The sequence below is a fragment of the Perna viridis genome, chromosome 3 (genome assembly GCF_037379345.1).
Source record: "Perna viridis isolate PV_CMFRI_1.1 ecotype Kerala chromosome 3, ASM3737934v1, whole genome shotgun sequence".
NCBI lineage: Eukaryota > Metazoa > Mollusca > Bivalvia > Mytilida > Mytilidae > Perna > Perna viridis.
This window is the reverse complement of record NC_142447.1, coordinates 13,236,248-13,261,654: the sequence shown is the minus strand read 5'-3', so window position 1 is coordinate 13,261,654 and position 25,407 is coordinate 13,236,248. Positions and strand designations below refer to the sequence as shown.

General features: G+C 31.4%; 3 protein-coding genes across 6 annotated transcripts in view; 1 reads left to right on the top strand and 2 right to left on the bottom strand.

The window, feature by feature from the left end:
• Nucleotides 1–9,314, bottom strand: part of LOC148621075 (ras GTPase-activating-like protein IQGAP1) — a 66,895-nt gene extending 57,581 nt beyond the window's left edge. Inside the window, exons 1-2 of the mRNA XM_088575083.1 lie at nt 9,177–9,314; nt 6,930–7,032 (exon numbers count right to left, since the gene is read on the bottom strand). Coding sequence (XP_088431209.1) covers nt 6,930–7,032; nt 9,177–9,234 — 161 coding nt within the window. The 5' untranslated portion in view covers nt 9,235–9,314. The remainder of the gene's footprint in view (nt 1–6,929; nt 7,033–9,176) is intronic.
• Nucleotides 9,315–9,474: 160 nt separating this feature from the next.
• The window catches only part of LOC148621073 (protein FAM81A-like), a 28,146-nt gene continuing 12,213 nt past the window's right edge, over nt 9,475–25,407 (top strand). Inside the window, exon 1 of one of the 4 annotated variants that reach the window (XM_088575100.1) lies at nt 9,475–9,620. The gene's annotated coding sequence lies outside the window, so the exon portion shown is untranslated. Of the gene's footprint in view, nt 9,621–9,680; nt 9,850–24,964; nt 25,095–25,407 lie in introns of those variants that run through there. The other 3 variants (XM_088575096.1, XM_088575099.1, XM_088575097.1) reach the window with 3 other exon arrangements.
• On the bottom strand, nt 10,554–24,112 carry LOC148621074 (protein FAM81A-like). The gene is made up of 6 exons (XM_088575095.1): nt 23,985–24,112; nt 18,563–19,039; nt 17,859–18,107; nt 15,779–16,021; nt 15,353–15,463; nt 10,554–11,576 (listed from the first exon to the last, which is right to left on the bottom strand). Exons 2-6 carry the CDS (start codon nt 19,019–19,021, stop codon nt 11,361–11,363), a joined length of 1,278 nt encoding a protein of 425 aa, XP_088431221.1. The 5' UTR covers nt 19,022–19,039; nt 23,985–24,112; the 3' UTR covers nt 10,554–11,360.

Below are 25,407 nucleotides of genomic sequence, written 5' to 3'. Positions count from 1 at the left end.
CAAACAGCAACTTATGATGCCTATAGCTAAGCCCAAAATTAAATCCTATGGTATGGCACACCTACATGTACATGTAAATGAATCTTGATATAATAATAATATAATAGAATATAAAGTGACAGTGGCAAGTAGTTGTAGATAAAACAGAGTCAAAAAGACAGTGATGGACGGACAGACGGCAAAACAGACAAGAAAACCCCTTTGTCTCTCCATCAGAGCAAGGTATAAAACAACATGTTCTTAATGTCTCCTCAGCAACATGTACAGTCTTCACAACTAACTTTCCATTTCACAGGCCTGAAATACATTTTCAAAAAATTTTTATATAGTGAGTACTGACTGCTGGCCTGTAGTTAAGTAATTAATTTTACAGGCCCACCTCCATTTTGACCAACCTTGGGCCTCGGAGTACTGCTTAACCGTGAAGACTGCATGTTCAAATATGGACAATGATTCATATACATGTATAATGTCAATTTGTTTCTAAGGTTACCAAGGTACATGTACATGTATACTTATATACCATTACATGTAAGGATATATGATTATAAGGGTGAACTACACGTCGACTACCAATGCATCTTAATTAGTCATTTGATAGCATTAATTTCATATGATAAACACAAATAAAAATGGAAACCATATCTTACAGAAAACATTGAATGGAGGCAATATTTGGATGCCATTTATTACCAAAATTTCCTTAACATGAGAAGAGCTGCAGAAGGGTATAACTAGTTTTGAAAATGAAAGTGCCACCTCTTCTCCACCCATTTGTAATGAGAAAACATCATAAAGCCCTTGAAATATGTACATTTTAGGTCACCAAAACATATGAAATTACAAATATACATGTACCGCCTAGCTTTGGCCTACTGCTTGAAGTTTTTTACTGCATTTTTGATGATTAAACACAAACAATACTATTTTTATTGACTTGCTTATGGCAACTGCATAACTTAAAGTGTACAGATTTTAGCATGTTTTCTTTTTATCTTAAACTGGAACATGCATGGATTACTTCTAGAAATATTGACATTTTACAAACTTTTTAGTACAGGGATTCAATGGGTTCAGTAGCACACCAGAGCCTTCATCGCTCTATGAAATTTTAAAAGTAATAGTTGTACATTTAATTCCAAATCAGGGTATTTTCCATGCACACGTACAAATTTTTTAAGGAAGAAAAATGGTTATTTGCTGTAAAAAGACCTTAATAAAAGCTCTTAAGAGCACAACTCAATACCCTGCAAAAGTTGACTAATTGGAAATACAAATATTGCACTGAGATACAACATATGACAAAAAGAATACACTCAGACATCCTAAAAACGGATTATCACCCTTTGAAGGTATTTTGAATTTAATTATAACACATATACATATAGATGTCAAACTTTCCTATAAAAGTTCACCAAAATTGATTTGCATTTAGGAGGGGTTGAGCTCATGTGGAGAAAGTTGGCACAGCAGACAGACAGGGAGATGGAAGATTACTATACAAATAACCCTCTCAAAATTTGTGGGGTAAAAATAACAGGAGGCTCACAGGAGCCTGAATCACTCACCTGGTTAATTTTTTTACCATTCAAGGGCAATAACTCTAACAAGGAGTTGTCTTAACAATTTTTGACACAATAGACTTTGATAGGACTTATCACAAGGATCAATTCATCAAATGAAAGTTTCTTTCTATCTTTATATATCTTTGTTACCTGCTAAAAACATAATTTTTGGCCTTTCAAGAGCAATAACTCTAATAAGAAGTCATCCAATAACTTTGATCCCAAAAACTTTTGTAGGCCTTATAATAAATATCATTTTGGCAATTGAAAGAATTTGGCTTACCGGGTAACCTTTTTTTGAAAGAAATAACATTAAAGATAGGGAAATATGTTAAACAAGAGGCTCCCAGGAGCCTGAATCGCCCACCTGGTTGAATTTTGCCTTTCAAAGGCAATAAATTTAACAAGCAGTTGTCCAATAATTTTGCCTCAAGAAGTCTTTGGTATGGCTTATCATAAGGATAATTTCAACAATTGAAAGTTTCTTTTAATCTATCATAGTTTTCAAGACATTGACTGAAAACTGTTAAAAAAGTCATGTTTCCTCTTTCAAGGGCAATAACTCTTACAAGGAGTCATCTGACAACTTTTATCCTTGAAGACTTTTGTAGTCCTAATAAAAAGGACCATTTCAGCTATTGAAAGAACTTGGCTAAACCTAACAGTTTTGGAGATACATGAGAAAAACTACTGTCTGACCCCTATATTCTATTTTTAGTAACAGTGGCCATGTTTTTTGATGGATCAAAAATCCCCATATTTATTCTATGCAGGATACCCCAGGGAAAATTTATAACATGTTTGGATTCAATTGGTTATGGAGCATTTGAGAAGATTTTTGAAAGAAATAACATAAAAAATAGCAAAAATTGTTGAAAAAGGGCAATAACTCCAACATGCCTTAATGTATTAAAACCAAAATTTGACCAGTAATAGATCTCATCATGCTGAACACTTTCACCCTGTCAGAATTTAGCTAAACCACACAGTTTTGGAGATATATGTGAAAAACTACTATCTGACCCCTATGTTCCATTTTTAGTAATGGCAGCCATGTTTTCAACGTATCAAAAATCCCCACAGTTCTATGCAGGATACTCCCAGCAACATTTATGCCAAGTTTGGTTCTAATCAGTCAAGCAGTTTCAGAGGAGAGGAGTTTTGTATAATTGTCAACGACGACGACGGATGCCAAGTGATGGCAATAGCTCACAGGGCCTTCGCCCAGGTGAGCTAAAAAGGGCAATAACTCCATCATGGCTTAAAGGATTAGAATGTAAATTTAATAAGAGGCAGATCTCACCATTTTGAACACTTTAACCCATGTCATAATTTCACTAAACCTGATGGTTTTGGATATATAAATGTATATGCGAAAAACTTGTCTGTTCTATTTTTAGTAATGACAGCCATATTTTTTTATGGATCATGAATCCCCACATGTTTTATGCAGATTACACTAAGGAACATTCATACCAAATTTAGATCTGATTGGTCTAGTAGTTTCAGAGGAGAAGAGCTTTGAAAAAATTGTTAATTATGACAAAGTATGGCCAGGTGAGCTAAAGACAGGAGCATGTACAATGTACCTGTAGACATTATTTATAAATTTGCTGACACATCTTTTAATTTACACCATAATATTTAGTTACACCATGCACAGGTACATGAATTAAGTCTTCAAAACGATTGATGCATTGATAGTTACAAAATTGGAACATATCATTTCTAAATATAGCTTTCAATCCATTACATATTTATACAAATGAATATGCCAGGAATATACATTTTAACAAATAATTTTATTTAGCCATATAAGTCATATTAAAAATCTCTGTTGTCAGTTTTTATTTGTGGCGTCAGATTTTTTTGTTTCTGTTATCCTAAAGTGTAAAATTGTGTCATAGCACAAAAATATACACAAATGTACAAGTGTAATGCTGAAAACATGAAATTTACTGCCAATTTGTAATCAACAAAAAAAAATAATTTTAGCTGACGCATGGACAAACCAAAATGCACCAATTCACCATGTGTACTTATCTTGTTACATGTGTCCTAATTAACACCTTTTATAACACTGTAGGTAATAAATTTCCATGTAAATTATGTGGAATCTGTGTAGAACAATTGTTTTATTACCTAGCACTGATATTTGAATGTTTCCTTAATGTTACAATGTTTAGGAAACAAATTTTATGTGTCATCAATGAAGTGAAATGTTAGTATTGGTACAAGTACAGTGAAATCACATGTGTACACTGTACATGTCCATTCAAAGCTATATCAAAATACAAAAACTATATCGGTAAAAATATATACATGTACAATATAGTTATAATGTATAACCCACAATTTTTCTTCACACAATTATGGTCCATATGAGACAATACATGTCCATGTACACTGTGTATATGTAAAGTTTTTCTCTTAAAGTACATGTAATTTGTCTTATTGTGTATACTACAACATTAAAAAGCACCTACAAAATTGTATACAATGTAATATGTCATGTACATTTATTTTAAAGGTTAGAATTGTAGATAATTTGTTACTACTGTAGTGTCTATAATGAAATACATGTGATTTACATGTACTGCAGTATTAAACAGTCAACATATAAGTACATGCACTTTTTTCTTTGCTAGCAAATTCTGTACTTGTATTTATATTGCCAGAGCTCTGGTCAATGAGATGGTATTTTTTAGTTTTGAAACAATGAGTACTGGCTGAATTTTTTAAAATTTCTTTTTCACTTAATGAACATTTTATTTTGTTAAGACTAACTGTGTACAACATACATGTACATGTAACTAAACATTGGTACATATACAGTGGGCCAAGTTATATGTACATGTATTATACTTTCCAGAAACAGGTGACATGATCCCATATGTAAATTAACTTTGAATATACATTGTACATGTATATAACAGTGCCTTTTGCATAACATAACCAATTTAACGAGGAATCAATTTCAAAAGATTAAGTCAAGTGATAAAAAGAGTACTTCTACCTAAAACCGGAAAACCCTAAGTGCATGCACACATTTGAACAATGAGACTTACTGGGACTTAAAATTTTAATACTATTTCATGTTATTCAGCGAAATAAACAATAAACCATGAATAAATGATCAGGAAAAGTTGATTCTGGTTTCACATATGTAAATCAAGAATTCAAGATGCACATTCACAAACTACTTATCAATTTGTAAATTGGTTTTTTTACCACATTGACTATGTTTATTAAAGAACCGCTATTATTCATAAAAAAATAAGTTAATATTTTTAAAAGGTCATTATGATTTATCAAGTAAAACGTCAAGACAGGAAGAAAGCTTTTGATAAAAGGAAATTTGACGTAATAAAACAATATGCAACACCCATATAAGTAGACACATACAATGTAGTGTTGGTAGTTATTTTTCAACTATGTACACGTAGAATGTATCAAAGTAGACTGTATTCATGCACAGCGTACTTGTCATACCCAATATTCATGTATATTGTACAAACATTGTACAGGCCCATATAAAGCTCATACATGTATCTACATCAGCATGATCATACCCCATTAATATTCAAGAGTAACTACATTTTTTGTACAACTGAAAGGACAAAAATCGTTTAGCTGACTTAAAAAAAATTGAGTATTTCTTAAAGACCAAATCAGATTGAAGATTTGTTCTAAAAAAAACCCTTTTTTTTTCATAGAGCATTTGTAGTTTGAATCATTCATGGTGCACGTGAGTAATAAGATGTCTGAATGAAGTTTATACACATGAATCTTAGTTGAAAGTAAGTAATTATTAAATTATCACAAGAACTTTTAACACATATTATTAGATAAGATTGATTGAATGATCATGATTTAACATACATTTCATGTTTTTTAGGGCGAGAGCAACTGACCAATAAACGGACCTTGCTTTGTACAAGTCCGACATGTGGAGCCAGGTCTTTTTTGTGCTAGTTCACAGAAGTAACAGCCATAAGGTAGGCCTGTCACCACACACGGACACATCATTTGAACTCCAAGCCAACCTGTCATTACTCTATCCCCTTACATATAAATAATGTATACCGCATGCATGGTAGAGAAGCAGTGACTACCAATTTTTGACTTTGGTGTGACCTGGCTGAGGATTGAATCCACGACCTCCCACACTTGAGGCAAGCACAATATCCTGAGATTACCAAGGATCGACGTTCATTAGTTAATGCATTGTACATGAACATAATATATTGTGTATGTGCATTCCTATAACTTCCAAATGAATTAATAATAATTATGTACACACTTCAAAATATAAAATGTCCCATATCTATATGGCTTACAGAACAATGTACATTTGTATACATGTACTAAGTAAATATATCTTATTTTATTCGAATAATATCAGTTTGAATGTGATGAATGACACATGGATGAGGCTATCTAATCACAATGCACTAGATGACAAAATTTCACGTACATGTAACCTGTACATTGTTCAAACTTCTGACCATTTTACATCCAAATGCAGTGATTTTCCTGTTTTCGGGAAGGGACCCGGGGCCCATGCAATTGGGAAAAAAAGCGTGTTAAATCGTTAATTTGGGAAATGATGTATACATGTAAATGAGAAACACTACGGTTCCATCAGTATTGAAGAGTCCTTTGGAAGACAATTTGGATACAACAGAGACTGAAGAAAAAGTTGTGCATGTACATCTCTCATCAAAAATTCATCTTAATAATGCATATTGTTTTCCTTTTTCATTAGTTTCAAACATTAATAAAACATTTGTCATTTGAATCACTTAATAGTATATCAAAATTTAAGATTTCTTTCATGTTAATTTTTTTTAAGCCAAATGAATCTAATTTTCAACATTTAGCACTATCAGTTGAGCTCAGTTTATTTTAATAGAACTTGGAATTATGAGACATCGCTGTGCCAGCCATTGAATTGCCCAGTCAGAAATATTCTATTGACGTACTGTATGGGTCATTTTTCAGCTTGTCTGTCTTAATTCTTTTAGTGCCCTTCAAGTGCAATGATGACATAGAATCAAATAGATTGCAATGCAGTCATAATGGCATTGGTAGTATAAGGAAAACTAACGAAACACCCGGAAAAACAATCCAAATGTAAATAAGCAAAGTATGATTTGGAAGAGAAAAAAAAACATGATTGTGATCTCGAGGCTATCAAACATCTATTGACAATTGGGAATTTTACAACAAACAATTTAGATTTTTAAAGCCGTTTTCTCATTGGGAACAGGGCTGAAATTTGGACCTAAAATAAGGGTTGGAAAATCACTGAAATGTACAATGCATCATCTGCATGTACATGTATCATGCAAGAAAACTTACACTTTTGCCTCCTCTAAATGACATAGATATTCATAAGCAACATTTTTCTTTCGAAGCTCGTCCATTTCATCTGCAGACATATGGGCTCCAGTAACATCAATTGCTGAAAGAAATTGCAATGCAAAGTGTACATTTGTACAATACATTGTACATTAGAATTTGTTAAATAGTAAAAATGAAATATACATGTACATCATGGATCCAGAAACAGTAAAAAATGCTGGTCATCGACCGACAAATTCTGCAAATGACTGATGACCTTTTTCCAATATCGGAAAATTGTCAACCCTTATAAATTATGGGGTGAGTGGTTTTATTAGTGTATAAACATCCTGTCTATGGAGTACCAGTCTCCTAATTGTTTACTGGAAATGAATTGACAGGTGTGTGTCAATTTTTGCTGATGTGCAGCCACCGGCGACTATGATTTACCTGTGACTGATTAGTTGATTGCATAATTAAATTAACGGTACACATGCTGCCCAATTGTGTATACGAATCATTTGAAGTAACTCGTAGAATTTTCATACATTCATTAGTTGATAATTAAGAACGAAGTCCATCATTTTCCCGCCAATCTTTCAGAGGAAACGAAAGCACATGGAACTGAAACTATGAGTAAGTCGTAGTTTGTAATTATTAATTCATGGATTGGATCTTTTTAAAATAGAAGTCAACAGACCATTTACATAAATATACATGTACAAAATGTGTTAGCGATTTTCATTGATACATACATATGTAATCAAGATTTTTTTCATCACTCGGAAGTTTTCGGCTGTTTGCCTACATGTATGTGACGAAGAAGTCCGAGAGATACAATGTTTTGTTTACATTTTAGAACGTCCACGTGTGGTCGAAACCGAACTCGTCCACTCGCTCTAATATTTTGTAAAAGAGAGAGTTGTGATGAAATAACACAATTTCCAATGTTATCTTAAAATAACTACATAAAAAAAGTTTATTTTCAGTCTGAGCATGTATAAGACTGACACAAACGTCTGCTGAAGTTTGATAAAATGTCCGGCATGGGCTGTCAAAATTTCCGGACCCTTGATGTATATACATTTATGCACATGTACTTATGAATGTATCTTGTGACAAAATCAAGATCACCATATACATGTTAACTCAAAACCAAAGCAAAGAAACCCCAGACAGGAAAACAAACAACATGCATGTACAAATGTACATTTGTATACATGTTGTACATTGCACAGAGAGGAAATAAAAAGCAGACTTGAAAAACTTTGAGCAAAGCTACATTCTGTACATGTACAATGTAACCTGGTGATACCCCCTGCCTCCTTACTTAACATCCATACAAGAAACCCCAAAAGTAATTTTGATGAAAAACAAAATAAGAGGCGTACAAAGGAATTACGTGATAAAGAATGTGTGAAAGTTTCAACATATTCCATTCCGTCATTTAAGAGGAGTTGCAGATTATAACTGGGGACTAACAGGAGACCAGATAATCAGACAGTACAATCATTAAATACATTGTATGGGTAACCCATGTAGAGTGCATAAATATACATGTGTACTTGTAGAATATGCTGCAGGTGCTCTGTTAGAGTAAGCAGCACTTGTCACTCTAACATGAACATCTGTTGTCCTTAGAAACTAACATGATCAGGGCAAGACATTGTACATTTACAAATGTCATCTGTTACTTCAAAACAAGGGAATTACATATAAGAGATATGCAATATTTTGTGCATACATGTACATGTATGTTGTGTGTTTACATTCTTGAAGCTGCATGTATGACAATACAATGTACATGTACATACATTGTATGTACATGTACTTGAATCCAGTCTAGGGCAGAAATATGAATATTAAGAGGTAAATGTTAAGCATGCTGATCTTCTACCCTGCAGTTGACATGACAGAATCTAAAAGAGCACAAGTGTATTCATGTACTAACAAATTTACTTATCATGTTAATTACACATCCATCCTTATGAGACAATGTTTCAAGACAACAATTACAAACAATTATAAGGGCCACCACTATAAATGACAATGCAGTGGATAACTCAAAAATTGTTGACAACTGATTACATATTATTGACAGATTAAAATTGTCTTTTCCTCCCTCAGTCAGTATAACTGTCACAAGTATGAATCATGTTATAACTTATAACATATTATTATTATAACTTTACTTTTGTTGAGGTTATGCTTTAGCTATGATTATGCACGTAGCACTAGACAATGACTTAACCAATTTAAACTCACATCCATATTTTGCACGAGGCGATTGGGGCCCACCATCTTCAACTTCGGATGTTGACATTTTGACAAAATGGTGATGTAAATTTTCACTTCCTGCTGGGAACTTGTGTTTTATTTGGCAACTCCGTCACAAAAATAAACAAATGAATAATTCAATCTTCGCATTCAGACATCACCAGATATACTCCTGAATATATTACATCTCGCCTTTTAACATTTTACACATCAACAGTCGATAAACTAATCATTTTCGCCCGAGGATTAATCTTACACTTCATATACTTTCCTGTTAAGAAAAGTCAAATGAAGGCGGGCCAATGTTTTTTCGCGGGAATTATGGGTGATTTTTGACCTCGTGTGACCTACATTTTTCCTCAACAGGTGGCAGTAGCTTCGGTTTGTTTACACATGGCGGCTGAAGTTGGTCTTTGACGAATAGATCAATAGGTATTTTAATCTCTTTAATTTACCACAAACTTTAATTGGAACAAAACTGTTCAGAAGTTTTTAGTGCATATTTTAGAAACCTTTACCGACCCTATCATTTCTTTTCAACGCAGTATTTGGACGTCAGCACGCACTTGTTGATGCGTTGCCAAGTAAATTGAGCAATCCGGAAAGGCATGTGTGTCTTTCTTTTTGCGAACCTACATTAATTCTTTCATTATTGTTTAAGGTTAGTACTTTCTTGAAACGATTATTTTAATTTTACTCTAAATAATGCAATTATATGTTTTCCTATTACTTAGAAATCAAATCTACAATTTTTAAATCATGAAGGAATGTAAATCTGTGAGATTGTATTTTAACCTGTGATGTAAATGCAAAATTTGACCACTTGCATCTCCCCTTTAAGTAAGTTATTGAAAGTAAATTTCTGATATTTCTCCTGAACTTGATTTTGTGGATTTACACTGTTTGTGGGTGTCACTGTTGTTTTTTTTATTCTCCAGAAATCATGTATGATTGTGATGTAGTGTATATTTTATTTGTAACCATAGTCCATACACATGTATGATTTATTAGTAGTTAATGTCTCTTTATAAATAAATGGCATTTGGGTATCAACATGTAAGTTCTCTTCAGTCTGTTTGTTATTGATGTTACATGTACTTGCAAGCCAGTGTCTTGTAAAACTTAATGCATGTAACATATAACATTTTACACTATAGTACAATTTCAATAACTACACAATGTACATTTTTGTATGTGTACATGTATATGAAATATGGGTTGTAACTATAAAGTTGCTTAATGGGGTATTTTCCATATAAAATACAGAAATACTAAAAATAATTTATTTTATTGCATTCTTTGAGTAATCACAGGTTAAAACATGAAATGCAGGTACATACACATTGTATTATACATATACACACATGCTACAAATGTATTTATTACTGAAACGAATGTACATTATCCACATTGTTAGTTGTCTATTTAGATTGAAGAACTCTTAGTACATGTTTAACAAATGTATTAGAAATTAATATATGTACATGTTTTCTTACATTCAAGTTAAAAATTAAAAATGTATACTATTTCTTAGATAAGCTTTATTTTAAACATGAATTGCTTTATAAATCTTGAAGACTATAAATACATGATTATGTACAATAGCTTGAAGGTTATGTATAGATGGTTCAAGTAAATAATCATTCTTTCAAAAACATGTAAGATCTTCTAAGTTAACAAGTATCCATCTTACATTGTATATTACCTAATGTTTTCTCAAAAACCACAAACTGTCTTCCATGTTTTACAACATGTTGATGTATATGTGTATATATACAATGTTTATACTTGTGCCAAACAATAAAGTTTCCCTTCCTTCTAGGAAAGGGGGTACCAAATATTTCCATTTATAAAACAACTTATAAACCCATGGTATCATATCATTGATATAACATCCAAAAATTCTCAAAAGTATTTTGAAACATTTCAGTCTTCATATTGGGAATATGTACACGCAAATTGATGGGCTACTAATGAAATGATATTGTTGTCTTTATGACTAATTTAAATAAATAATTTGTATCTTAATTCTGAACAAGCACTACTGAACATTATTGATGAAATATTATCAGCAATGTGAAGAATTGTTCAAGTCCACCAATTCCCTATTATTCAAACATGTACATGTACTTTTCAATATAGCACCAATTTAAACAATCTCAACAACCTTCATCAATGTAAAACAACTAGTTTTCTGACTTGATTCACATCTTTCTTTAGTTTATCTTCCTGAAGTTTAAGTTTTCCTTCTACCACTCGTTTGGCATTACTGATACTATCATGAACTGAAGTAAATCCTTCACGGAACTCATTCTTGGCAGTTTGTAGTGCAGCCTCATGGTATTGGCTATAGTCATTTAACCTTGCCATGATTGTGTTGTCAATCATCTGAAAAATGAAAGTAAGAGTTTTGAAACCTCCCTCATGAAACTTTTTACATTTCAATTAACATGATGAAATTAGTTCATTGAGAAATGAATCTGAAAAAAAAATCAGGATTTTGATATCAAGGACTTTAAAAGAATAGACATTAGCTTATTTCCAGTTACTTGTAGTCAACACTTTGGTTTTCATTTTTGTTGTAAGTGTCATTTCATATGAAATTAGGAGTTGGACACTTGCAGTGTTATTGTTTGCCTTTAGTTTCCTCCAAAATAAGGCTGCTTCCCATAATGAAAGTTTCCAATGTTGTAAAAAAAACATGGCTAAACAATTATTTCCCAATCTGTAGTTGAAGTGCATGATATTCATGTTTCTGACTTGTTTTTTTTTCTTGTTATCCTCTTTAAAATTATTGATTTTAGATATAAATTTAAGGTATTTTACTGTAAGTCAAAATTTTGCAATTTAAAAAAAAAAGATACACAATTACCCAGTTAAAAGAGGATGGCACAGTTCAAAAAGGTAACAATACATGTTGTATCTTGGCTTACTACAAGTACATACATTTTTTGCACTATTAACCTTTGTAGAAGTGGTGTTAAGGAGGTAGACCTAGGATAAGGGACATAACTCATGAAATCAGTGATATGTTTGTATTATATTCAGTTTCACTAAAGCTTCTCAAGCTTTTGTTTGAAGCAGCATAAAATGAATCCAAGTTAATTAGATGCTTACATAGGATTGATGTAAAATGCTGAATACAAACATTTGAATGATTTTTAAGAGTTGTGTCCCTTACCTTGGTCTACCTCCTTAAGGAAGACTTGTACATTTTATTAAGTACTAAACTTCTACATGTTATTGGTTTACAAATCAGTGTGTACTAAAACTCTCAATGTTTTTTTCCAGAAGTAGAGTGTACAGTCAAATTTTATGATACCAAAGAAATTGGGAAGTCTGGCTGTGTTCTAAATTAAAAACAAAATATGCCAGAAAAGCGACTTTAATTAACTAAAATAAAACAGGCACACTAGAATGGTATGCACACATGTATACATTTTGGGTAATGAAATGACTATGCTTTTGTAATACATTTATATATTTGTGATATGAGGGTTTTTTGTCGTTCATTGAAGACCAATGGGTTACCAGTTGAGATGACATTTTTCATCCTGATGGGGTTGTTCTCTCTTTGACATATACGCCCTATCCATTCTCGTTATGATATAGAAATATTTTCATGTAAGTGGAATTAAACAAAAAAAGAAAGAGATCTTTATGTATATACAATGTAAGACTGTTATGACTGGAGTTATTTCCATCAAAAGGGGGAATGAATGACAATAGGTATGAAGTAATAAACTGCCAACTATTGATTAGATTAGCATCAATAATGATCTTCCCTATGCTTTAATTATCTCTTTTAATTCATCTGTTTATTGATTCCTGTACAATTAACTTAATGATTAAACATTTATGACTGTATTAAAGTATAGATCAATTCATTTATTCTTGTGTGGATTTAAATCGTCCTCAGACTGAGTCAAATGTATATATTCAGAAGTTTAATAATCCAAGAACGGTCATTAAAAATTTACTTGGTCAATTTTGATATACACATGTAATACATTTACATGTCTTTATCAAATCTTTTTTTTTATGCACAAAAAAACTTTTCTACAAAATTCTTTTAAAAGCAATTGAACATATGAAATGTTTCAACTTCACAATATTAGAATTACAAATTGTACAAATATATATGTATATATCATTTGAATCTATCAGTTTACTGATGAACTGTGATTAATAAGTATGGATAATCTTGACATTGATCTTAGTTAATTTAAAGATTTATGTTTGCAGTAAGTCAGAAATGTCTTCCTTCATTTTTTTCTTTTCTTGTATGTTTGTATTCTTATTACATACCTCAGGTAGTCTACCTGCCAACTTTTGAAAATGAAGGTGGAACCATGTGTGAATGGACAGTGTTGCATCATATTTTGAAAAATGAATTAGGTTTACTGCATTAATATATGCATGACACCCTTATTGTATTATAAAACTTTCTCAATTGATCTAATGCCTTGTGAAAGTATATACTTGTAGGAATATGTTAGCCAGATTTGAATTATTAATGCTGAAAGTTACCCTCCATTATATAGTTGGGATCCTACACAGTTCTCATCTTAAAAGAATGATATGTAGATTAACTTGATCATTGTTCAAAGAGATATGCTGCATTTATTATTATTACTGATTATGGGCAAGTGATTTTGTACATTTATGACACACTATAAGGTGAAATGTTGCATGAAATATAACAAATATTTAATATTGCTCTTATTAAATTTCAAAATCTTATTTAATTAAGAGAATTATTTCCTATAACTATTGCAATCAGAGCTTTTGGAAAATGTCTTGTACTGTTGAAGATATAATCATGTTTTTAAAATATTGAAATTGTAAGGGAGGTGACTGACATTTTGAATACACAAACATGTGCAACATGCAATTCAATCCTGTGGATTGGTACAGCTTCCTCTATAAATGGAAAGGTGAAAATTAAACTGAATAAATTATACTGGAATGAAAATTTTGAGTCAACCACTTGATTACACTCCTTAATCATTAAATTGATAGAAAAAATATTGTTCTAAAATCCTCTAGATTTTCATATTTTCATCACATTTTTCATTCAATAAAAGGTATAGGGGTGTTTAGCTATGAATGTGGCTAAAAACGTTGTTGAAATTATTCAAAAATCGTACAAAACATACATGCAGTAAATTACATGTGTATGTAAATATTAGGAAAATTAATGTACTGTAGTATTACTGTATGTAATAATGAGTGTATCGACTAACTATGAAGTTGATTGGTGGCTGTAGAAATCTTTTCCTAGCCAGAAATATAACAAGAAAATTGACATCTGAATTTTGGTAAACCTCAAGAAATTTTGTCCTTAAAGGAGGTAGACCTAGGGTAAGGGACATAACTCTTAAAATCAGTGGTATGTTTGTATCATATTTAATTATACCAAAGCCTCTCAAGCTTTCATCTGAAGAAGAATAAAATCAATCCAAGTTAATTAGATGCTTACATAATACTGATGTAAAATGCTGAATACAAATGTTCCAATGATTTTTAAGAGTTGTAACCCTTACCCTAGCTCTAACTCCTTAAATGCAAGAATTTTCTTAGGTCCATATGTTTGCTTCTTTTGTTATTGATTCAAGACCAAATTCATATTTAAACTTTCAACACGTGATGATAAGTTTTTGGTTGTAACTACATATTGGACAAAAAGAGCCTTTATCACCCCTTTTCCTTTGCTAGAGTTATGGGACTTAATCATTTTTGTTCATATAACACTAGTGGTGGGGGACAATGGATAGGGACTTGAGGTCATGAGTTAGATCCATTAAATGAGCAAAAACTGTACTAAAATGCTGTTTTAACGATTTTTTACATTTTACTATCCATTGTTAAAACAGCATTTTAGTAAAATTTTTGTTCATTTTATGGATCTGTCTCATGACCTCAAGTCCCTGTGGGACAATGGATATGATGATATGTAGACATCTTGATTTTTTTTTCTAAATACCAACCTTTCTGGTAGGATGTTTGGTAATGAAGTGTAGATGTTCTTACTTTCCCACAAAATTTTGAATGAGTATTAGAACATATAGTAATTTTTGTACATTTGTCATTAACCAGGGGTGGAGAAGAGGAGGGGAGGTGGGCTTCTTGTATCAATCTTATTTAATTTTGTAAATACCAACCCCTCTCATATCTTGTATGACTTGTCTGTCTCTAGAAACTGCTGTCTCTAATCTATTTAGTCTTCCTTCTACTGCAAACATGTGGTCTTCTAATCGACTCTCTAGTTTATTCTGGAATACATACATGTACATTAATAGTACCGGTACACATATTTGTATTTTTATATCTACTTACATTTTTTTTTTGAAAAGATTTCAGTTTTAAGTAATGACCTTTGAATGGCTAATCATTGTTTATTATAGGACATTTACTTTTGGGATGTTGTCTTACTTTCTCTGCATTATCTGTTTTACTATATAAGTACTTAAAAATATGTGTACTTAGAAGAAAATATTTAGGTAAAATCAAGATTTCCCGCAGAATGCCCTTTGCTCATGTGGCCCATAAATTACGCATGGTTAAAATGAACAAATAAATTTGCTCACCAACATCTGAGTCCAAGTAATTGTAGCCTTTTCAACCATAGATGTCATTCTTTCATTGATCCTGTCCATATCTGAGCCTATATTGGTCTTGTAAAGTTGAAAGGCATTTTTAATGTCTCGGATTGAATTTTCATTTCGTTCTGTAGTCAATTCTAAATCACGCCTAGAATCTTTTTTTAAGTGAATTAGGTCAGTTGAACTTATTCCAGCTACTCTTTCTAGCTCACCTCCAAGAGCAACAATCTGAAAGTATAAATGTAACAAATACTCTACAAATATGGAAAGTCTTGTACATTGTGTATTCATTTTTGTAGATCAAACACAGTGAAATTTTTCAGATTTCTACTACCCTGAATAGGTTTGTACTTGACTAGGATCAGGGCTAGGGGCTTAGAAAGCAGAGACTGCCTGAGTTTCCCAAAATCCTGTATAAATTGATGTTTTTTTCCATCCTAAATTTGATACTCTATCTTTTATTCTACTTTCATTTCTCAACTACCTGTCTCAGCAAACAGATATTTCTGATCCCAACGTTTTTTTGTTTACACTTTTTATATTTTAAGAGAAATAGATAATAATTGTAGGTACTGTTGATACACTATTTTACATATATTTTATTATCAATTGGAAGTAAAGGAAACTTATTTTAAAATGCTAGCAAGGGGAGATAATCTTGTAATCCGACTCAAGCCTAAATTCAACATTTAGAAAAAAGTTGAAGGTAACCTTTTGTTTCAGAATTTAAATTATACACAGTAATAAATGTAGAATATTCTGCCTGAGTTGTTTTTTGTAGGTGTAATATTATTTTGATTGTGAGAGGTAAAGTTAGAACTTTGGATTGTATGTTCTCACCCCTACAGCTCTCATTCTTTTGAATTAGTACAAAATGGACTTGCATGCACACATTTTTTTAGGCTTTTTTTAAATGATTATTGCACATTACTTGCAAGTTACAAGTATCATCACAACACAGTAACTTTTTGGTTGAGGTTGAACATTTCTAAATTCCAATTTATAGCTCAAGGAAGTAAAAATTACAGTATTATCTAGAAACTTTTCTTCCTTTTTTGAATAAGATGATTATCTGTAAGACAGGGCACTTCAAGCTCAAGTGCAGAAATCAAATCTGCTGTTTGTTTATCAGTAAATTTGTTTTGGTTAGTAATAATGATTTTTCTAGCGCTTATCATTTTCACCAATGACGAAGCTTTTTTCAGAATGACGAAAATAGTCGAGTCTCATTTCATCACCTGAAATCTTTGAAAGTACAAAAAACATTAAGAGCTGTAAGCCCAACATTGGTTCAAGAGGCAAAAGTAACCGGGTTAGGGACTTGATATTTCACCATATGAAATTATGATATCGTGGTGTATCTAGAAACACCAAAACTATGGTTGAAAACACTGTTAACCCTTTTCATGCATGAGGTAGAAACATGTACAAAATGATCAACTTACATGTATATGTAGCTACTACCATTTTTTTTTTGTCGCGACTGCTACAATGTAAGTGAATATTAAAAAAAATAAATGAGCAACCTTGATGGTTACATGTTTGCAGCTACTTATATACTGCTCCTAGTTACATGCAGTATTTTTAGAAATTGTTGTAGGCATTCTTTTATGTTGTCTTAACTATTTTAAAATAATTTGTTTCATTCAAGGTAAAAAAATCAAAGTACTGAGATACTGAATTAACGAAAACCAATAATATATGAACATCAATACACTATTCATATACAGTGAAACCTGTCAAAACCAATTCTTGAAAAAAATACCTGCCTAAATAAGATACTTTTTAGGCCCTCTTTATAATAATATAAACACATTTGGAACTTTGGCAAACCATACACCTTTCTATACCAAACCATACACCTTTCTATACCAAACTAATTTAACAGTCTGAAATGGGTTGGGTTTAGCCATGTTTCATTCTGTGGTCTCAACTGATGTCAAATGTAATGTAAGAGAAATGAAGTTTCTAAAATTTGTTCTCCATGGATGAAAATCTAAAGATAAAATGAAAAAGACAGAAATAAACCAGAACTGAACTTTAGCTGGAGAAAAAATTGTTTTACCTGTGCTTCCAGTTTGTGTATCACTTCCTGTACTGCAGTATGAGCTTTGTATTGTTCATTTATGACTTTCTGAATATCTCCAAAACAGGTCTTAATGTCGGTAGAATGTTTAGCAATGCTTGCATCACACCTTACTATTCTGCCACGTAAATCCTGAAGTGATGTTACATTGTGTACCTCTAACTTTCCAACAGCTCTGTTTGTTCCCATAATTCCTTGGTCTCTGGCCCTGATTTCTGTCTCAAGGGACTGAAAGAAAAAGGAGCAGTGCTATATAGAGCATACATGAAATGGTATTTAATAATGTTTGAAAAATGTTTATGATATTGGTTTCTTATGAATGGTGTAGAACATAGTGATTGAAGAAATGAGTTAACTTCATGCTCCGTCAGTACAAATCTCAAATTAATTTATCTTAGAAATGCTTGAATTACTCAGTCATCTAAGTAAAATATTTAACTTATTTCCTGGTAGTTACAGATATATACATGTACTATGTATTCCTATTTGAGTAAATATCATAAGATGCCTGTTTAATTAAATAATATTAAACCTTTGGTGAGATTTAAAATTGTGGAAAATTTTTACAGTGTCCATGGTCTAGAATTTCTTTGTATGCTTAATATGGATGGTAGGTTTTCTTTGATAAAATGGCAACTCTTCCTTTAGAATCTCTTGATGCCTTGAAATGTAAGATGACTTACCTCAATATCTGCATTGAGACGTTTGACAATAGAGGTAATGTATTTGATATGGTCTTGCAATAGGATTCGGGTATTTTCCTCCAACCTCTCACCCTGAATGTGACTTAGATTATTGAGAAATTCCTCCCTGTTCTGGAATGCTTTGTCGATTAATGCCTGTGTCATTTGTTGTTGATGGTTTATTGCCTCTGTCACTTTTTGTTGTTCCTTCATGACAACATTTTGGGCAACTATTGCCTGAGTAACTTTGTCTTCCAATGCATTGAGTCTAGGATGAATGCTATCATCACCAAGGTTTACAGACCTAGATCTGCGGACTTGTGAGTCATCTTCTGTGACTTGAATGTGTCGAGCTGGACCAACACTTATAGCGTTATAGTCTTGTTCAACAAGGTCATATGATCTTTCATGAGGTCGTGCCCCTCGTATTCTTGGGAATACTACATTTGTCTTAGCCATGGTGTGTTCTTAAAATGTCTGAAATGGGGAAAATTAAATATGATTCATTAATCAAATGTTAAGATATCATCTGAAACTGTAAAATTGTTTTGGTGAGATCAGTTTGATGAGCTTTTCACTTTCAAATTTTTGTCTTCAATGAACAGATTCAGAAACTGTATGAAATTTTGGGATTGCTATTGTTCATGATGTCCTTGGTTGATCAAGACAGTGCAACATTGATTATGAGGACAGAATTTGAATTTCAGAATTAGTTCATGAACATTATTTTTATTGGCCAAAGATAATAAATTTTTCATAGATTTTTAAGAACAAAGAAGATGATCGAATAATCAGTTGTGTAAAAACAAATCCCAAGTGATGTTGTAAGTGACCTACATGTATAATCTCATTATCTTATCCTTGAGAGGTAGTATAATGTACTGGATGTACATAAGTTCAAGAGGTTGTTAATTTTTTACATTTTTATTAATATATTTGCACCCATTGTTCTCTACACACATGTACACTAAAACCTATCTAAATTGAACCATGATTAAAATAAAAACCTGTCTTAAAGTCCATAAGGGTATGGTAAAGACAGATTTCACTGTATCTCAAGGTAGGTACAGTAGAACCTGTCTAAATGACTTTATTACCAGAATTGATAAATGGAAAAAAAATTTCTATCAACCACATTTTAGGTCCCTAAATGTATGCTGTATTAACTGAAATTTCACCCTATTGGACTAAATCTTAGTTTTTCAATAAAGGAAGTTTATGTATAGTCACGTTTTAATGTTTGATATTTTCCCTGTCTGGCTAGATGAAAAAAATACATCCTAAATTAAAACTATAATGTGACTTTGCAAGGTTTTCCACATAAACTTATTGTACTGGATGTGAAAGACATTGTGTTTCTGTTCAAAAATAATGTGTAAATAATGAAATGAGTACTCAACATGTCCTTTTTCTTGACACCCTATTTTTAAAAAGTACAAATTTATGTTTAGTATGATATTCTAAATTTTCCAATTTAAGAAAATGATGCATATTTTCCCAATTTAAAAGGGATGGAGTAGTTATGAAAAAGGTAAACAATACCACATTATCATACCAATAACTCGGGCAATATGGAAGCATTTGGCAATTACATCTTTCTTGACTAATTAGTCAAATATTGACTAAGCCCAATTAAAATGACAAATTTAAAAGTGTTTGTACTTTTCTAAAACCAGCTCAATCAGGGGTTCTAATTCAGTAGCAGTAGTCTGAAATCAGAGCCTTCAATTTTTAAATTCCTTTTAACCTATATATCCTAGGCCTTCATCCTCTAACAGTGTTCTCTTCATTGAGGACCTTTCATTTTCTTCCAATGGACCTTTAAATTGAAAATTAAAAGTCCTATACCTGTCACTCTTTATATTGTTATATCATGGTGGCATTTATTGTACCAGTATTGGCCTGCTGTGACATTTTGTACTGTGTTGACAGCTTTCAATTTAACCAAATTCATATATACATGTATTGTTAGTCAATAATATATGTTCATAAATATGTAATTTCATATTGGCTTTGTTATAGGTTTGAGGTCTGTCATATTGGTCCCGAAGCATTGCCAAGGGCCAATATGGCTGTCGAGGCCAATATGATTGACCGAAACCTATAACAGGGCCAATATGAAATTACATAGTTATTGACAATTTTATTAACTAACTCAACTAGATGATTTGTAGAACTGTTGTTTTCGTGTTTTACCAAGAACATGTAGCTAGGTTTATTTGCATTATTAAGTCCTAAATATCTTTTTTGTATAAAATGGAAGATTTTATTTGTGTTTCTGCAGCTTATAGTCCTGATGATCAAATTTCATTAAATCCAATTCTAACTCAAAATGGTGGTGTCAAACGACCGGAAGTTATGATGTTGTATCGGCCCTGGTTTGATCCATATTGGCCCTCTTTTTTCATATTGGCCCCATATAGATGCCCGACTTGAATTCAAATCAATTGGTCAGTTTTTTGACATATTTTAACGTATTTTGGGTAGTTGGTTAATAATAACTCATTCTAAAATGTTTATGAATTGAAAATTTTGGTATTAGGGCTGTTCTCGAAAAGAGTCAACTTTACACTGATTTGGAGTAGTTACGACTGTTCAGAGGTCTGTTGGATTGGACTGGTCTATGCAATGTCAGTTATTAATGTTCTGAACAATATAACAGTTATAATTGTTCTGAGCAATATGTCAGTTATTACAGTTCTGAGCAATATGTCAGTTATTACTGTTCTGAGCTATGTCTGTCATTATTAATCAGAGCAATGTCAGGGAACAAACTTTGTAAAAAGCAGGTTAAGGTTGGACCAAATTTCAGTACCATACCACTGTTTTACAGTAGGCCCTATTCTATTTGTACTTGTAAAAATAGAATGCAATTTAACTTTTTGGCTTTTGTAAACTCTTAATAAAACTCTTTTGATACCATTTAAACTCAGAAAGCATTCATGGATCATTATGTCAAATAACGGATCACTAATTAAATAAAATTAACTCTACTTGATATAGAATGTAAGTAATACACTTTTAATAGAAAGAGATAGATGGTTTCATCATTAAATGTGAATTCATCTTGAGAAAGCATTTCTTTTTAGTTGGTTTATCTTTTGAATTATGAACAATATTACTTGTGAAGTCTTTTATGTACTAAATCTTTTTGCTGTCCATAAAATGCTTACAAAACATGTATAGATTTCAAGTTGAGCTATGTAATACACCCATGGTCCTTTCTTTAAATTGAAATCTACAGACCATTTTATTGAAGAGAGCATACATGTATATATTTGAGAAGACAAAAAAATGGCCATGTCTGGGTTTGAGAATTTTTTTTTTTTTTTGTGGAAATAGTTAATTTACAAGAAAGTAGGTCTAGGAACTACTACATATGCTTGTGGTCTTTTGAATTTGTTTCAATAGGCATTGACTGTAGGGGATATAGTAAATACCATCTCAATATGTCCAAAACTTCTTGAAAATTTAAACATAAATTAGTTCTCAAAATGGTTAAGACTTCTAAAAAAAGTCATGATAAAGTTCTCAAAATGGCTAAAACTTATAAAAAAAAAAGTAATGATTAAGTTCTCAAAATGGCCAAAACTTCTTAAAAAAAAAGACAAATAAAAGTAAGGCCAAAACTTGTGAAGAAAAAGACTTAAATAAGTTCTCAAAATGGCCAAAACTTCTCAAGAATAAGACATACATTGTAATTAAGTTCCTAAATGGCCAGAACTTCTAAAGAAAAAAGACATAAATAGGATCTCAAAATGGCCACAACTTCTCAAGAATACAACCTGCATTGTAATTAAGTTCCCAAAATGGCCAAAACTTCTAAAGAAAAAGACATAAATGAGTTCTATAATGGCCAAAACTTCTTAAGGACAAGAACTTATTGTGACAAATTGCTACTGGTTTTGTTAGTTGACAAAAAGGTTGATATGAAATAGAAAAATGGAGCTGTTAAAGCTCCTTAAGTGTCAGTCCCTGTAAGAATCAGGCAGTCGTTGAAACATGGTATGAAAAAAAAAACACCATTTTGATATTGTAATTTCACTATAAATTTGCACCATCAGCATCAAGGAAAACAGATAAAATTGTCTATTTCATGCTGGACCATTGAGTTACAATTTCATTGAAATGCACTGAAAATGAACATTTCAAGGGCAGATAATTCTGTCAAAACCTCATTTTTCTAAGATTCTATTGTAAAATTTCTGCGCAAAGCCAGTGATGCAGAGATCAGATGGTGTTCTCAAATAGAGAAGATAGAGAAAGCCTCTTTGAGTGATATTTTATTGTCAGATCGGTCAGGTTTTTACATGCATGTTTCTGATTTTTCCCCTGCCTGATTCTTCTAAACATTTACACTTAAAAATGGCATACTAATTCAAGATTAGTTATAAATGTGTATAAATGATGTCATTTAGAAGACTTCTATTAAAAACATATTTCTGTAATTTTTACGGTGTTCTAATATTTGCTATTTTTGGTATAGTCAAATAAGTACAAAAAAATTTTAGTACCTGAAAACTTGATTTTTTACACCAAGAAATGCAAATTATTCTTTAAAACCCCTTAAATTTTTATCCCCAAATATGTTCATTTGAAAGTATTCTCAAAACATCATGAATTACTTTGTTCAGGAAGAGAACATCATCATTTCTAAAATTCAAACTTGTCATGTAGAATTTAATGTGATAACCTTGTAGCACTAAAAGATACAAATAGCATTTGGGAAAGAAGCCAGGTCAACTTTAAAAAAATAGAATTCATAAGAAATACAAAGAATAAATCTAAATTACAAATCAGTAAGTATGTATAACCTTGTGTTGTGGCTTTATTTTTACACACAAAAAAAATCATGTCAACTTCATAGATAAGAGTCTTAACTTCTAAGCCTAAAAGTTATAGTTTTCAGCATCACACTTCAAATATAATTGATATAGGAGAAAACACTTGAATGAACCTCACTTTACTCTTGTTACGTAAGAAAAGTTTATTTACTTTCTTGTGGTTAAGAGAGTCGAAGATTATTCAACTTCATAGGTTTTTTTATTTCAATATATGGCCAAGAATTTGAAAGCATCATATTTTGGTCTTTTTTTGCTTCTCTGCTCAGTATATTTAATCATCCTTCTCTGTCCATGTTACTCCTCTAAAATGATCTTCTTTTTTTTTGTTTCTAATTCATAAATCAAATAATTAATTTGAGTAAATGGCCTTAAATCTATTTTGCTAATATAGTTAAAATTAAGATACAAACCCGTATGATTGACTGTTAGCTTTATATTAAGTGCAGAAAATTGGTTCTACTCATAAAAAATGTTCTGAGTAAAGAAATTAATTATAAGGAAAAAGTTTGTTCTAAGTATAAAAATTCTGTTAATTGAATTGTTACAAGATTGGCTACTAGACTACAATTATGACTTACTGTTTTTATGTATTATTTTTAAATTATATGTTGCTGAATACTTTCCATGTCAATCCCTTAGATACTGATAGTCTTTAATGTTTACAATTCATGAAGGACCTTAATATTAGAATTTTCTTCTATTTCATTATTTCAATTGTGTGTTGGGGTACCTTAAAGGGTACTTTTGGAACGTTCTTTACTCTTCTTAATGTTCAGGTTTTAAAAATTGAATGGATTTTTATAAAAAAAATTATTTACTCCTTTAGTATGGTTTTGTTGTATAAATTTAGCATATTTTGTATATATAATGGACATTTAAAAAAATTATAAAATTGAATATGAAATTTCCCCTCTTTTACGAAAATCATTTAAAGATGTAAAGAAAGAGATGAATAGTAGTTGCTATTAAGATCTCTTTGGGACTATGACTTCTCAATAATAACGTTAGAATTGGAGCAAATAATGAAATGATCATTTGAATACACGCTTTTCTATATGCTATGGTTTATGTTGATATACTGTGAACAAAGACCCATAGAAAGTTTATGTCACTGGGAATCATGGCTACCGATTGAGGGGTTCAGGAGGTTTAATCATGAACTATTTCACATTGATGGCACAGAAGAAAATAATTAAATTTTGAAATTACTTTCGTTTATCATTTTTATGGACATGGTTCAATAATAGTAATTTGAATTTGGTGATGAATAAATATTGTCTTGTCATGCCTGTGAGATTTATTATATTGTTGGTTAAGACTCAATAGCCTATACATACAAGTAATCGTAGGTACGGTTTGATAAATGATAATAATACATTGATAGTGTTTTGGCATTTTCTTGATCACCTGGGGTCTAGCAGAGGTCAATATAGATTGCGCTAAACTCTAACCAAATTCTTTATATAATTTTTGCAAAGAAAATGCATTTCTTCAGGAAGTAAAGTAATATGATCAACAAATATAAATTTAACTTTAGAGAGCCCCATTTTATGAACCAATTTACCAAGCCTCAAATGATAATATGCTTAGGTATCTCAATATGAATGTCTTATTCAGAAAATTAAGTTTACCATAAGTTCTAATTTGTTATATTCATCAAGGGAACTATGCACACTTTCAAAAGAAATGTAAGTTTTATTTCTTTTTCTTTAATCAAGTTAGTTAGCCTTTTATGTGTGACCGTATCTCAGAAATTTTGATTTTTAGGTAAAGAAAGGGTGATGTTTATATGTAACTACATGATGTCATTTAGTAATGAGAGTGAATTTAAATTAAGTTAAAAGATTAAAATGTTAAAGGGTTGCTGTACTTTATCGGAGACCCACACTAATTTTAACCAACCTTATAATAGGTACATACTTTTCATGTTAAGAGTACACCTTTCTGTGACATCGTTACTAATGGTGAAGATTTAACTAAAACTCTTAATATTTAATGGGA

Excerpts from the sequence above, each read along its gene's own strand:
- LOC148621074 (XM_088575095.1), bottom strand. The coding sequence starts at position 19,021 with ATGGCTAAGACAAATGTAGTATTCCCAAGAATACGAGGGGCACGACCT. Across the intron at positions 18,108-18,562 it reads GTCTCAATGCAGATATTGAG|TCCCTTGAGACAGAAATCAG; the intron begins GTAAGTCATCTT and ends TTTTTCTTTCAG. Across the intron at positions 11,577-15,352 it reads TCATACAAGATATGAGAGGG|ATGATTGACAACACAATCAT; the intron begins GTTGGTATTTAC and ends TTCATTTTTCAG.